The sequence below is a fragment of the Lynx canadensis genome, chromosome C2, assembly GCF_007474595.2.
Source record: "Lynx canadensis isolate LIC74 chromosome C2, mLynCan4.pri.v2, whole genome shotgun sequence".
Classification (NCBI taxonomy): domain Eukaryota; kingdom Metazoa; phylum Chordata; class Mammalia; order Carnivora; family Felidae; genus Lynx; species Lynx canadensis.
In genome coordinates, this window is record NC_044311.2 from 71,675,199 (window position 1) to 71,690,750 (window position 15,552).

General features: G+C 38.9%; 3 protein-coding genes across 3 annotated transcripts in view; 2 read left to right on the plus strand and 1 right to left on the minus strand.

The window, feature by feature from the left end:
- The window catches only part of ACTL6A (actin like 6A), a 29,559-nt gene extending 26,186 nt beyond the window's left edge, over nucleotides 1-3,373 (plus strand). The window contains exons 13-14 of the mRNA XM_030329411.2: nucleotides 728-814; nucleotides 2,895-3,373. Of these exons, the coding sequence (XP_030185271.1) occupies nucleotides 728-814; nucleotides 2,895-2,975 (168 nt within the window). The 3' untranslated portion in view covers nucleotides 2,976-3,373. The remainder of the gene's footprint in view (nucleotides 1-727; nucleotides 815-2,894) is intronic.
- Nucleotides 3,374-3,700: 327 nt separating this feature from the next.
- The window catches only part of MRPL47 (mitochondrial ribosomal protein L47), a 35,064-nt gene continuing 23,212 nt past the window's right edge, over nucleotides 3,701-15,552 (minus strand). The window contains exons 5-7 of the mRNA XM_030329412.1: nucleotides 11,209-11,339; nucleotides 8,354-8,449; nucleotides 3,701-3,910 (exon numbers count right to left, since the gene is read on the minus strand). Coding sequence (XP_030185272.1) covers nucleotides 3,787-3,910; nucleotides 8,354-8,449; nucleotides 11,209-11,339 — 351 coding nt within the window. The 3' untranslated portion in view covers nucleotides 3,701-3,786. The remainder of the gene's footprint in view (nucleotides 3,911-8,353; nucleotides 8,450-11,208; nucleotides 11,340-15,552) is intronic.
- Nucleotides 11,410-11,750, plus strand: LOC115523401 (non-histone chromosomal protein HMG-17-like). The gene has a single exon (XM_032594709.1). The coding sequence runs from the start codon at nucleotides 11,478-11,480 to the stop codon at nucleotides 11,748-11,750; it is 273 nt and encodes a 90-aa protein (XP_032450600.1). The 5' UTR covers nucleotides 11,410-11,477.

The following is a 15,552-nucleotide window of genomic DNA, read 5'->3' on the forward strand; positions in this document are numbered from 1 at the left end:
TATTTCACTGTTGTATGAACACAAACTATGTGTTCATATAAAATAATAGAGTATCAACAATTTAAGAACTATCCCTGGAAACAAAGTCCTAGGTAGGGGGAAAATCTCTTGATGCAGGGAGACAGGAAGCAATAGTACTGAGCCACAAAACCATGTTTATCAAGAGAGTGTGAGTTCAAAACATAAACACTCATTTGGGAGGAAAGCAGTTATGAATAAAAAACCTGAGATCTAATGTCTGCATTTTGATGTGGAAGTGGAGTGGGGGGAGTGACCTTAAGATAGGAGGAATTAGGATAAGATACTAAAAAAGTAGTTAGAAAGGTGAGGACTATAGAAAGGGTGGCAGGTTGGGACAGTAATGGTATTTGGTATTGGAAGAAATGGAATACCACATGAAGCACTTAGCACGATACCTGATTTATAGGTAAGTGTTAAGTATGTGTTTACTGTTATTCTAGGATATTGTTGTGAATGCCATACTCTTTAGTATGCAGTTTTCTAAGGTTGATGTAATTATTAAATATTATACATTAAAAACCATAATCAAAGTACTTTCTATATAGTAATTCAACCTATGCCTACTATTAGCCTAGCTTTTGCAAAATAATCACGTGTAACTGGTGTTTGAACCAATTGTTAAGAAGTCCTCAAAGTTGAATTTTTTGAATTGAGTCACCTGTTTTACTTGATTGTACTAATACTTATTCTCCCCTCTCTATTTTAGAGTATGCGGTTGAAATTGATTGCAAATAATACAACAGTAGAACGGAGGTTTAGTTCATGGATTGGTGGCTCCATTCTAGCATCTTTGGTTAGTAAACTACTTTGAAAAATAGTCTTATTGAATGATTTAAGTGTACCAGTGAATATAAACTAAGTTTAGTAAAAAGACTAAAAATAATTTCAGTGCATCATTTATCTTTGTATAACTATCAAATGAATTACATGTTCTAATTTAACAAAATGCTTTAGTGCCTTATCAGTTGCTATTTGTCAGCCTAATTTCAGTTTCCCTTCTCAAAGGTGGGGATTCTACTAACATATTTGTGCCCTTTCGTACTCCCATTGGAACTGGTCAGGACTTAAATCATTCCTTCTCAGGTTCTGGTTGTTCCCTGGCCTCTTGGTGAGGTTGAGGAAGTCAGGAGTTGGTTCTTGGGGCAAATGGTTGAAGTCATGGTGCTGGGTTTTTCACATTGCTCAGATGGGTGCTTGCCTTGAATCAGGAGGAAAAGTCCTTGTATTTATCTGCACCCTAGACTTGGGGAATTTCCCCTTCACCTCAGAGCAGCCAAAGTAAATGTCAGGAAGTACTTCTTTTTTTTTTTTTTTTCTTTTTTGAGAGCAAGAGAGAGAGGGCACAAGTGAGCGAAGGGGCAGAGAGAGAGAGAGAGAGAGAATCCCAGGAGGGGAAGAGAGAGAAATGGGGCTTGCCTGAAGCAGGGCCTGTTTTTGTTTTTTACCAGAAGCAGGGCTGGTTGGTGTTTACCTGATGCGGGGTTCGATCTCATGAACTGTGAGATCATGACCTGAGCCAAAGTCAGATGCTTAACTACTGAGCCACCCAGGTGCCTTCATGAAGTATTTCTATTAAACAATTAAAAAAAATTCTTTTTTAACATTTATTTTTGAGAGAGAGCATGAGCAGTAGAGGAGCAGAGAGGGAGATACAGAATCCAAAGCAGGCTCCAGGCTCTGAGCTGTCAGCACAGAGCCCAACGTGGGGCTTGAACCCACAGACCCTGAGATCATGACCCAAGCCAAAGTCGGACACTTGGCCAACTGAGCCACCCAGGAGCCCCACTCCTAAACCTTTTTAAGCTAGTAAAAGTTTATAATAATACATGAGTGTATTATTATAAATGTATTATAGACATAAGTGTCTATGTATTCTATTTCCAGTCTTTTAATAGATCTTAGATCAAAGCTGGATACCACTGCAAGTCCACTTGAATAGAGTTAATCTTAGAGAATGGATTTCTCCTGCTTATATGTTTTTATTTTTAATGTAGCCTAGGTTTCTTCCTTCTTTGGTTATTTTCCTCCTTTCCATCTTCTATAGTGCTTATGCACTATATTTATTGTGTGTGTTCCTGTAAAACTTTATCCTACTCCTGATGAGCACTTTTGAGGGTTTTTTTTTTTTTTTTAAGTTTTATGTTTATTTTAGAGAGAGTATGAGCCAGGGAGGGGGCAGAGACAGAATCCCAAGCAGGCTCCTTGCTGCCAGCGCAGAGCCTAACACAGGGCTCGAACCCATGAACCATGAGCTCATGACCTGAGTTGAAATCAAGAGTCAGACACTTAATTGACTGAACCACCCAGGCACCCCATGCACTTCTGAGTTCTAAATGCTGCCATTAGTTAAGTGTTAGAACATCAATTCTGTACTGGGAGGAAACCTTCCGATAGTTTCTATTGTTGCCTCAGGTTGGCACCAAGCCATCATAGCTAAACCATCCATCTTCCTTTCACAGCCATTTTCTAAATCCTCATGACAGTTTAATAGGTATAGAAAGACTTATTCTTTCTAAATCATGTTTCTGGGTGTTCTAGAGGAGGGCAGAAATAAGGGAATAAGGGAGTACTATTTGGGCGAGGGGCTTAAGCGTTCTGCAAGATCAGTTTATTTTTTGAGAGACAGAGTGTGAGCAGGGGAGGGGCAGAAAGAGAGGGAGTCACAAAATCCAGAGCAGGCTCCAGTTTCTGAGCTATCAACAGAGAGCCTGACGTGGGGCTTGAACTCACGAACAGTGAGATCATGACCTGAGGCGAAGCTGGATACTTAACCGAGCCACCCAGGCGCCCCAAAATCAGTTATGAAAAAGATAATTTAAAAAGTATGTTCTAACAAAAAGGCACAATATATAATTTTTCTTTCCATTTTACAGGGCACCTTTCAACAGATGTGGATTTCCAAACAAGAATATGAAGAAGGAGGGAAGCAGTGTGTAGAAAGGAAATGCCCTTGAGGAGAGTTCCCAGACCTCTGCCTTCCCGTGTCACCTTAAGTTCCACAGCTTTAGTGTACTCAGGAAAAGAGTGACCATCTTTTGTAGAATGTTTATACATTTTTGCATATTTCAATTTCCACTTAAATTTTTTAAGGCTTTAACTGGCTCTATAAATTAAGATAAGTTTGTGCTTTCCTTGAAATGCACTTATTCTTATTACAAGCATTTTATAATTTTGTATAAATGTCTATTTTCTCTAAATATTTTGCTTTCAGTAAAATGCTTTTCAACTCTGTTTAGTATATTAATTACCAGTGATTGGTAGAATTGGTTTTTATTGACTAGTAAAATTTACTGCCTATGCTTTTTACCTTAGGCTTGCAAAATTAAATAAAAGTTATTAGCCATTCCAGAAATGTTTTGAATTATTGTTGTGTTGTGACTTAACTACTTTAAGTTTTACTAAATGTATTTATATTATTTTGAGTGAAAGTACTCATTGTTTATTAAAAGTAATGTCCACACCCCCTTCGTATGCTATTAATATAATAGTAGAAATGTTACCTGAATTCCAAAAATGACCTTACTGCCTTTGCTATTGCAGTTGACATCACTTTCCCACTGTAAGGTACAGGTGATGTTAAAGTTTGCTTAGATGTCAGAATTTTTAACTTCCAGAGTTAGCATGCCATATTAACCCTTAAACCAGTTGAGATAGTCATTTAACTAAAAAACACAATTTCTTTATAAATTACTTAATACATATTTACTTTTGTATATAGATTGTTATCCAAGGAAAACAAAATAGTAACTTCAGAATTCAGACATCTTAGACAACACTTGACTTCTGGGCTTCAGAATGACGTGGAAACTTTTCCTGAAGAAATTTTTCTTTCTTTTTCTCTAAACTTTTCTTCCTTGCTTCAATGCGGGCTTGTTTCTCAATTCTCAATCTAGAATAAAAGCATAACACCAATTTATACAAAAATATTTCCCTGTTACTCAATGTTCTCAAAGGATATCCAAATCAATTACTTAAAAGCCTCAATAATGCTAGTCTTCGTATTAGGTGTGTCATGTATATTATTATTATTTTTTTTTAAAGACTATTTTTTTTTTAATTTTTTTTTTTCAACGTTTTTTATTTATTTTTGGGACAGAGAGAGACAGAGCATGAACGGGGGAGGGGCAGAGAGAGAGGGAGACACAGAATCGGAAACAGGCTCCAGGCTCCGAGCCATCAGCCCAGAGCCTGACGCGGGGCTCGAACTCCCGGACCGCGAGATCGTGACCTGGCTGAAGTCGGACGCTTAACCGGCTGCACCACCCAGGCGCCCCTTTTAAGACTTTATTTTTAAGTAATGTCTTTACCCAACAAGGGACTCACAACCCCAAGATCAAGAGTTGCACGCTCTACTGACTGGGCTAGTCAGGTGTTCCCATGTATGTTATTAAACTTGAATAATCACTGTAAACCTACATAAGTCAAAGATAAACTTACAATCAAAAGCATTTGTAACCCTACACCAATGCTTCCTATTTCCTACATAGAAATGAACAGATCTTATGAGCCTGTAGCAGACTGGGCTACCTTTTCTCCTCTTTTAAAAACACCAGTTTTATTGAATACAATAGATTTTTTGTATCGTGTGATACATCCTGAGACTTTCTTGAATTCCTTAATTCCAAATACCTCAGTCTACCATATCATTTTCCCTACAACAAAGAGAATAAAACTATGCTAAGAGATGACGGTTAGGTGCTAGAGTGGTCCCTATGTGAGTTTGCATTCCAGAGCAGGAAGCATTTGTGCCTCAGCTAAATTATTTTGACCTCTAGGGTCACTTAAGACAAAGTTGCAAATGATAAATTCATAGATGCCAAGCCACTACTGTACTTAAGACAAGATTTTGCAGGATATTTTATTGATCACTAGGCATGAGTATATTTTAAAACAACATAAGAGATCATAGTGAGTAACTTACTTAGTATGGTCACAGAAATTTGAGCCAAGAATTCTATTTGGGTGAAGACCAAGATAGGTGTGTACTTTAAAAATATGAGCTATTTTGTAATTTAAGTATAAAGATCAAGCAAAGCTGAAATCAGATTACTCATGATAGTCCTCAGTCTTTGCTCCAACTAAATTTTGGCCGTTAAAAAAAATAAGCCCATAAAAATAAAGAATAAAGGTTTGCTATTCTGATTTTTTTGACGTTAATTTTTGAGAGACCGCATGCATGAGCGCAGGAGGGCAGAGAGAGAAGGAGACAGGATCTGAAGCGGGCTCTATACTGACAGCAGCGAGCCGGAAGCGGGGCTCAAACTCATGAACCATGAGACCATGACCTGAGCCAAAGTTGGACGTTTAACTGACTGAACCACCTTGGAGCCCCAAGGTTTGCTATTCTTAAGAATATTCAGAAGATTATGATGCATGCCCTGAAGGTAAGGCTAAAAAAGATAGGTTCAAAAATAGAACAATTAGGACATGTATTAGGCCTGTAAAAGCAACACTGGATTCATAAATTCTCATAGTCGTTTATAGCTTCACCTTATATGACTAAGGGACAAAAGGACCAATGGCACGGTAGGTCTAGAGAAGTTGTAGAGGAAAAAAAAAATGCAGTTAAATGTCTTCAACTACTTAGTATCTGAACTGGGCCTTAAAATGTGAATGGTGGATGGGTCACTTGGGAGGCTCAGTCAGTTAAGCACCTGACTTTGGCTCAGGTCATGATCTCACTGTTCAGGAGTTCGAGCCCCACGTTGGGCTCTGTGCTGACAGCTTGGAGCCTGGAGCCTGCTTCAGATTCTAGATCTCCCTCTCTCTCTGTTCCTCCCCCACTCGTGTGTTCTATCTATAAAATAAAGATTAAAAAAAATTTTTTTAAATGTGAATGGTAGAAGGATTTCAGAGCTGTACATAAAAGAGGGGAAAATGAGCAAGACTGTTGAGGAAACAAGGAGAAAGGTCTGACTTTGATGAGGGTAAGCAGGTAAGACTTAAAGTGTGGGAACCCTGGGTGGGAAGGAGTTTGGATTTATCTGTAGACAAGAAGCAACTATAGGTTTCTGAATAAGTTATGTGATAAAAAGGTTTGAGGAGAATTAGCCAGGAAGCAGTATTTGAATGGACTGGAGTGAGGAAGAGGTTCAATAATTCATCTTGATGAAGAGGGAGGGCACCAGGGCAGAGACAGTGGGAGCACAAAGGACAGATCCTGGAGACCTTCTGCAGGAAGAATGAAATCAAAGACTGACTGTTTCTAGGGCACTGATGATGAAAAATGCCCATGTAGAATGGATATACTATTTAAGGGGTGCTGGACCTCATTCCACTGGTGGTGGTCCCCCCACCTCTACCCTCCCATCAAGCAATTCTCAGACACCAGCAGAATGAGCAACAGTTCAACTCCATTCTGACACTACGTGGAGATCGTGTCAGAGGATGTCACACATGCTTCTTAACCAACAACTTGCCACAGATCAGACGCTCCCACAACTCCCTCTTTGGACTTCAGACAGCAGTCACAAGTCCAGGCTGTTACCTGTACTTTCAATCAGAGGCTACCAAGACCTCCTCCGTGGGTTCGATTAATTTGCTAGAGTCACTCACAGAACTCAGGAAACCCCTTTACTCACTATTATGGATTTATTATAAAAGGATATGAACTCAGGAGTAGCCAGACATGAGGTACACAGGACAAGGAGTGGGGAGAGGGCATGAGGCTTCCATGCCCTCTTCTAGGCACGCCACTCTCCTCCAGTCTCCATATGCTCACCAACAGAAAAGCTCTCTGAACCCTATCCTTTTTACAGAGGCCTCATTACACAGGCACAGTCAATTAAAGCAAATCATTGTCCACTGGCTACCGATTCACCTCCAGCCCTGTTCCCCTCTCCAGAAGTCAGGCTGTGGGACTGAAAGTTTCAACCATCTATTCCAAGTTGGTTCCTCTAGCAATTAGCCCCCATTCTTAGGTGCTCCCCAAAAACCATGTCATTAACATAACAAAAGATACCACCCCACCTAGAAAATTCCAAGGGTTTTAGGAGTCCTGTGTCAGGAACAAGGAGGAAGACCAAATATATGTACCTTTTATTATAAATCACATCACAAAGATAAAACTGAAAATGAGGAGAGGGAGCTGGTTTAATGGGGAAGATAAATTTTTTTTTTTTTTAACATTTATTTATTTTTGAGACAGAGAGAGACAGAGCATAAACGGGGGAGGGTCAGAGAGAGGGAGACACAGAATCCGAAACAGGCTCCAGGCTCCGAGCTGTCAGCACAGAGCCCGACGCGGGGCTCGAACTCACGGACCGCGAGATCATGACCTGAGCCGAAGTCGGCCGCTTAACCGACTGAGCCACCCAGGCGCCCCAAGATAAAAATTTTTAATTGTGATTCTAAAATGTACCAAGACACCTTAAAGCCAGTTTAAAGGTATATTTCATTCCTGTTTAAATTATTTTTTTAAGTGTTTTTATTTGTTTGGTATGGAAACAAGCTCTTGGGAGAGAACATCAGTTTTTAAAGAACTCTTGATGAAAGTAGACTGTATTATCTAAGGCAGTTGTTACAAGCTGTGGTTTTTGTGCTGCTAGAATTTCCTTCTTAAATTTCCAGCTGCTTTCCTGCTTGAATTCTGACCTCTAGCACCTTTAGCCAGTAACTTTGAAGTTTTCCTCACCCAGCTTCTCTCTGCAGCCACAGACAGCCATGGAAGTGGAGTAGCATGCTTGCCCTGAAACCACAAACTTGTAATTCTCTCCCCTTCCAACTTCAGTTTGGTTTCTGTCTGCTTTTGGATGTGGATCCAGTGTTCTAAAATAGCCATTTTCTAAAATCTTTCATTTTTATAATTATTAGCTGGGGGCTCGTGGGACCACTTCATTCCTCTATAACAGAAGCCCTATAATAAACCTCATGCAGAAAAAAAAATTGTTGTACTAAATATTTGGAAACCACCATTCTGCAGGGTAACATGACAGCAGACATAATGCAGCAGGCTCGTCTCCTCACCCTAGCCCCTTTTCATTTCATCAACCTTGCAGTAACATGAGCTCATATCTTATGTAACTGAAGTATTTAGACCTTCCTTTTCACATTACAGAAAGACTTAGTAACGTACTTACATACAGACTGATGAATAGAAAGGCAATAAAACTTTTTGAAAGGATATACACTAGAATGTTAACAAGTTATTTTTGGATGATGAGATTATGTAAGATTTTAATTTCATCTTTTCTACCCGATTTTTCTATTTTTTCCACAATACACATGTATTACTTATGTAAAAGCTTAACTTATTACTTATGTAAAAGCTTAACTTGTGTTATCTGATATAAAGGTAAGTTTTGTTACTAAAGGGTATTTGGGTTGTGCTCACCTCATAAAACGTTCCACATAGGGCATTGCAAAGAATCGTTTCCTGTTGTATCTTTTATTTAGGTACCAAGGTATAGGCCACTGTTTGAACTTGTGCCTGCCAAGAAAGCAAAGAGATATTGCCTTAATAGAAGATATTTCATACATTTTTCATTTTTTACAAATAGAGTTTTAGCCATCTTTGAGCTAAATATATTTTCAATAAAATGAGATGTAGTTGGCTTTTAAAAGATTTTTACAATTTTTATAAATTATGAAATACTCTAAACTTAGAAAAAAGTACAGACATGAACCCACTGAGTTCATGAGTGTACGTATGTTTTGCAATGTCTGCTTCAGATCACTTTTGAAAAAATATATATAAAAACTTAAAGACGCAGGTTAAGTTCTGTATTTCCACAGCAGCTCTGAGCCATACACTGGAGTGTATCACTACCAGATGTATTTCACACTTTTACTCCATACATATGTATGTATGTACTTATATACACATGTATATACATACATACATAATATATAATACATACAAGTGTATGTATAGTTTTTTGCTTTTAAATTATAAATAAATTGCACCAACTGATGTAGGTATCTACATTTACCTCAACACAATGAAACCTAAAAAATCATAATGTTGAGCGGGAAAAAGAAAGCTGTGAATTCATACTATATATAACATTCATTTGAAAGTACTTCAATGAAAAAAGTAACAAAAGGATTAATTTCAGGCCATTTAACCAATCTTTTCTGATTGGTTTAATCCAGGATTAATCTGTAATATTAGAAGCCAAAGTTCCAATCTCTTTATAATTTCAGCCTTTACTATATAATGTGACAGTGCCACAAGAAATTTGGACCACTGCTTTAAGCAGGATAGATAACGGTACTGTATTTCCCTCAGTTCATCAGGATGACAATCTACCACTCCTCAATAGACAAGGGCATGACGTGTCCAAAAAGTAATCTCCGATATTACTGCCACATGTTCTTTTGACAGAAAAAAAAAATTTAGATGAAATGTTTTTAAGAAGGAGCTCTGCATTTAAAAGGCTACCTTAAATATTATAACATGGAATAAAAAATTAGGGAAAAGGTACTGGAATTAATAATGTTTGAGTTAATAAGCTATGTTGGAAAGATGATATAATTACTACTTTGTTTAGCTCTGGAAAAGTTAAAAAGCAAAATTTTAAAAACCTAGAAGAGACTAGCACTCATACATATTCTCTCCTCTGTCCTCACCCTTCCCTAACTGACCTCAATTGTATTAATCCAAATAAAAATTAGAAAATAAAGTTTCTAGCTAGACATTTTGGTAATTTCTCTTTACCATTACAGACATACAGCTACTCCCCTACATTTTGCTCCAAGCAGCCCTATTACTGCAAACTCAATTAAAAAAGACTACCAGGTACGCCTGGGTGATTCAGTCAGATGAGCGTCCAACTCTTGATTTTGGCTCTGGTCACGATCCCAGGGTTATGAGATTAAGCCCCATGTCGGGCTCCATGGAGCCCGGGGAACCTGCTTGAGATTCTCTCTCCCTCTCTCTCTCTCTCTTACTCTCTCTCTCTGCCCCTACCCCCAACTTGTGCACTCTCTCTTTTTAAAAAAAAAAAAAAAGAGCCTATCAAATGAATAAGCACTACTATGTGGTATAATTTCAAGAGTACAGGGAGTGTCTCTTATTTTGCTATGCCTCTTTTGCTGACCCTTAGCAGCTCAACCCAAATGTAAATAAAGCCCTGAAGACAGAGACTACACTGGGTCTCCTCATTTATTTATACCTCAGTTTGAATGTTTATTATCAGATCCTTTCCCAGGGTCTGACAGGACTTCGGGAGCTAGACACAGGGGACAAAAGGTGGAAAGACTAATGAAAATAAACAGTTTCATAATTTGAACTAGGGCTTATCCTGATATGGCAGCAATGCTTTTTTTGAAAAGGGTTCATGTGGCCTTATTCCCTGAAAACTCTTTTTTTTTTGAGAACTTTTTTTTAATCTCAAGTTCTTTTTTTTAATTAAAAAAATTTTTTTATTTATTTTTGAGAGAGAGACAGAGCGTGAGCTGGGGAAGGGCAGAGAGAGAGAGGGAGACACAGAATCCCACGTAGGCTCCAGGCTCTGAGCTGTCAGCACAGAGCCCGACACGGGGCTCAAATTCACGAATCATGAGATTATGACCTGAGCTAAAGTCGGCAGCTTAACCAACTGAGCCACCCAGGCACCCCTAATCTCAAGTTCTTAATGGGCAGGTACATGTCCTAAAATTAGCTTCATGGTGTTTGTTAATGCTCTATAATTCTATGTGCATATGTACATTTCTCTGGGTAAAAGATCTATAACTTTCACCAGATTCCCAAAAGGTCACATGATTGACAGAAGATTAAGCACCACTGTTATAAAGAACCTACAGGGTCACCTGGGTGGTTCAGTCGGTTGGGCGTCCGACTTTGGCTCAGGTCATGATCTCACAGCTTGTGAGTTCAAGCCCTACGTTGGGTTCTGTGCTGACAGCTCAGAGCCTGGAGCCTGCTTCAGATTCTATGCCTCCCTCTCTCTGTATCCCTCCCCTGTTGTACTCTGTCTCTCACTCAAAAATAAATAGATAAAAAAAATTAAAAAGTAAAAAAAAAACTAAAAATAATTGAATCATGAGAATGGGGTGCCTGGGCTACCAAATAAAGCTACCTTCATTCATATCTTGGGGTTCCAAAGGGGTCTGGGGACTTCTGTTTACATTAGATACATCTGTAATAAATTTCATATAAGAGTTTTTGTAAAAGATACCGGACAGGAGAATGGGGCATGAGATTTCCATTCTCATCTTAGAAAAACCACAGTGGAAACTATGTACCAGATGATTCTTCCAAAGATGTCTCTTCTCCAGGCACCAGGTCTAGCTTTTTCTTGACCAGTCTGAAGAAGTCTTAGGGCATCCTCTCTTTCCTGGACAACTTTATCTAAGGCATCCATGGAATCTATTACCTGGTAAGAGATTAGGAAGATACAATTTCAACAATCACCTACAACAGAAAGGTGGGGAGAAAGACCCCGGGCCCCACCAAAGTTTGTGCTCCACTGAATCCCCACATCCAGCGCCTATGTCCTGCCACAGTCGCCACCATGCCCAAGAGAAAGAATGAAAGGGATGCTAAAGGACATAAAGCCAAGGTGAAGGATGAGCCACAGAGAAGATGTGCAAGATTTCCTGCTAAACCTGCTCCTCCAAAGCCAGGGCCCAAACCTAAAAAGGCCCCTGCACAAAAGGGAGAGAAGGTACCCAAAGGGAAAAAGGGGAAAGCTGATGCTGGCAAGGATGGGGATGGCCCTACAGAAAACAGAGATGCCAAAACAGACCAGGCACAGAAAGCTGAGGGTGTTGGAGATGCCAAGTGAAGTGTGTGATTTTCGATAACTGTGTACTTCTGGTGACTGTACAGTTTGAAATACTATTTATCAAGTTTCATAAAAATGCAGAATTGTCTTCTACTTAAAAAAAAATTTTTTTTTAATATTTATTTATTTTTGAGAGAAAGAGAGACAGAGCATGAGCAGGGGAGGGGCAGATAAAGAGGGAATCGGAAGCAGACTCCAGGCTCTGAGCTGTCAACACAGAACCCAATGCGGGGCTCGAACTTGTGGACCATGAGATCATGACCTGAGTGGAAGTCGGATGCTTAACCAACTGAGCCACCCAGGTGCCCCATGTTTTACTTTTTTTTTTTAAGCTATGTTGTTAGCACAAAGAACACTTCATTGTTGTTTTGAGGGAGGGCATATGTCACTAACAGAGTATCTCCAAAGCTAGATTGATACAAGGGGAAAAACACCCTTCCCTTCTAGTTTTGAGAAACTTCCTCATGGCTTCCAGGAGGAGGGATTCCTTGATGTCAACCCACATTAGCCACCTTGGCACAAATGCCTTGTGGTGTGGAAAAACTAAAATTCATTAAAAAAAATTCTTTTTGGATGTTTTTTATTTTTGAGAGAGGGACAGTGAGAGGGAGAGGCAGAGAGAGGGAGAGAATCCCAAGCAGGCTCCATGCCGTCAGTGTAGAGCCTGACACAAGGCTCGATCCCACGAACCCGTGAGATCATGACCTGAGCTGAGATCAAGAGTTGGACACTTAACCAACTGAGCCACCCAGGTGCCCCGACACAGATGTTCCTACCTGATTGGCAGCTGCTGCTATTACAGAGAATGGAATATCGGTCTACCCTGATCCTACTCTCCAATGATCCATCAAGATGCAAGAAGATCCTACTGGAACCCCTATTTATTTTTATCTCTTTCTTTTAACATTTCTATTGAAGTTTAAAATGTATACAGTAATATATTAGCAGGGCAAAATATATTCTTTATAAATAAATATTCATCTTTGGGGACTCTAGTGACAGATGAGCTAAATTTTTTCATAGCTCTAAATACTGAGGCATTTTTTCAGTTATGTGTATTACCTGTGAGCATCATAACAAATAGAAATACTGTATACACACATTTGTTTCTTTTAAGAGCCCTCAAAAACAGGGTGGCAGATTAGATTATAAAGGTAAACTTCCAGGTAGCTGCAGCATCCAAAAGAGATGTGAAAACCACAAATTTAGATAGACTACCTCATAACCTGTATATGCAGCTCACACTCTATGTATCTGCTCTCCCCTACTTCAATCAAAGCCACACTGAGCAGCTGATTCCACACGTACCTCCTCTTAACTGTATGAATTTCTACAAAACCCCTGAGAAATAAAAGATGGGTGAGAATGGTGAATCCTATTTGGAAGACAGACAAACTTAGAAGAGTGAAGTGCCGTGTAGCCCTTAGGAACCTAGTGAGCCTGGCTGTTCACCGACTACATTAGGGTTTGCCCATGCAAGGTTGCTGCTGGGGCTCCTAACGGAAATCATACCCGATTACTCATGCTCATGCCTCCAGATGAGAAGGAAAATCAGAAATATCAATTAGATACACTTTATTCAAAACAAGCCAACCTTGGAGAGCTTTCTTTCCTTTCAGCTTAACTCTTCTAGAGCCAAGAATGTCCTTACACACTTCCACACCTTCAATTATATCTTGAGAAGGATTCTTTTTAATTTTTTCTCTTGATAAATTTTCCTTAGTAGTATGTCACAAAACTGAGAAGATGCATACATTTGAGGCTTAAAAACAAAATCATGATTGGGATGCCTGGGTGGCTCAGTTGGTTAAGCATCTGACTTTGGCTCAAGTCATGATCTTGCAGTCTGTGAGTTAAAGCTCCACGATGGGCTCTGTGCTGACAGCTCAGATACTGGAGCCTGCTTTGAATTCTCTGTCTCCCTCTCTGTCTGCCCTACCCTGCTCATGTTCTGTCTGTCTGTCTCTCTCTCTCTCTATCAAAAAAAATAAATAAATAAACATAAAAACTGAAAAAAAAAATTACAATCACGTTCAGTTTATCTGGAGAAAGCTTTCATTATTTTTGGAATTTACTAATCCAGAAAGTGCAATATATATGACCTATGGGGATGAAGCTCACTTCTGAAATGTATTTTTTTATAGCAGGGAGATGGGGTAATCTATTACTGAAGTTTAAAAGTCTTACAACAGCACCATTCTAACAAAAGCTTATTCAACAAATAAACAATGCGCTATCCATAACTTTCCTTATAGCAGAATTAGCAAATATCCTGAAAATAAAATCTCAATGCTTTATAAATGTTATGTGGCAATCATCAGGTCTTAGTTTCTAAATACGTCATTCGTCATTAAAAGGAATCAGGGTATTCCTCTGTAAAATGGCTGATTCCAGGGATGGGGCAGGAAACGTACAAAATGAATCCAGAACAACTTGCTATGCCTCATAAAAGTGATGAGAACACAGGGGCGAGCCTGAAGGAATCCACACTGGTCCTTAAATCTGGGATGAAGGTATTCAAGAATTATAACTCACTGAATAAAACTGAAATCCCTGAGTCCACAGTGATAGGATAGAAGAAAGTGAAGGGAAAGCCATTCCTTACATAAGAAAGCTAACCAATAAATGTAGAATGAATCATGGGATGAAAAAAATGCCCATTTAGCAAACATTGTAGTAATAACTAATCAATAGATGTTAAACTCAGTGAGTGCAAGTTTGAGAAATTACAGGATGTTTATATATGATCTCAATACAAAGAAAAATTAGTAACTATATACACCGTGGAGAAACCTGGCAGACATCACACTAAAAAATTATTTTTACTTAAACAAAAAATTTTTTAATGTTTATTTATTATTGAGACAGAAAGAGACAGAGCGTGAGCATGGGAGGGGCACAGAGAGGGGGAGACACAGAATCTGAAGCAGGCTCCAGGCTCTGAGCTGTCAGCCCAGAGCCTGACGTGGGGCTCAAACTCACAAACCACGAGATCATGACTTGAGCCAAAGTCGGATTCTTAACCAACTGAGCCACCCAGGCACCCCACACTAAAAAATTATTGATGTGAACACCGGTAACAAAACAAATCCACATCCTGTGCCTCCTAATATTATGTACTGTGAAGAAAACTGTATCACTTCTATGATACTTCCGCCAATCATCATGATTATAATGAGAAACATTAAACAAACCCAAATTGGCCTACACTCTTCAAAAAGAATCAATGTTCTGATACACAAAGAAAGACTGAGTATCCAGATTAAAGAAGACTAACGAGATAACAACTGGAAAATGATCCAGAATTTTATTTTGCTATAAATTAGAGGACAACGTCCAGATAACTGATGAAATAGATCTGCAGATTAGATAATAGTATTATATCAATTTCCTGATTTTGAAAGTTGTACAGTGGTTATGTAAGGAAATATCCTTGTTTTTTCGCAACACATACTTAATTATTTATGGATGTGTATAACTGATTCAAACTTCTGAAGAAAAAATGTGTTATTTCGAGAAGGAGGCAGAGAAGGATAAAGCAAATGGGTAAAATATTCACTTAGGGAAACTGGGTGAAAGGTACCTTTGTACTATTCTCTTAACTTTTCTGTCAATCTCATGTTGTGTCAAAATAAAGTTTCAAATAAAAATAAATATGCTATGGAATTCAATTTTCATTAAGTCAGAATAACTTCTTCCTAGTGAGGCTAAATAACTAAAACTTTACTCCCTACATTCTTTGACTCTCTGCAGGGATATTAGGTCCGCCCCTCTCAGAGGCAGTGTGGCAATAACGGCTGTG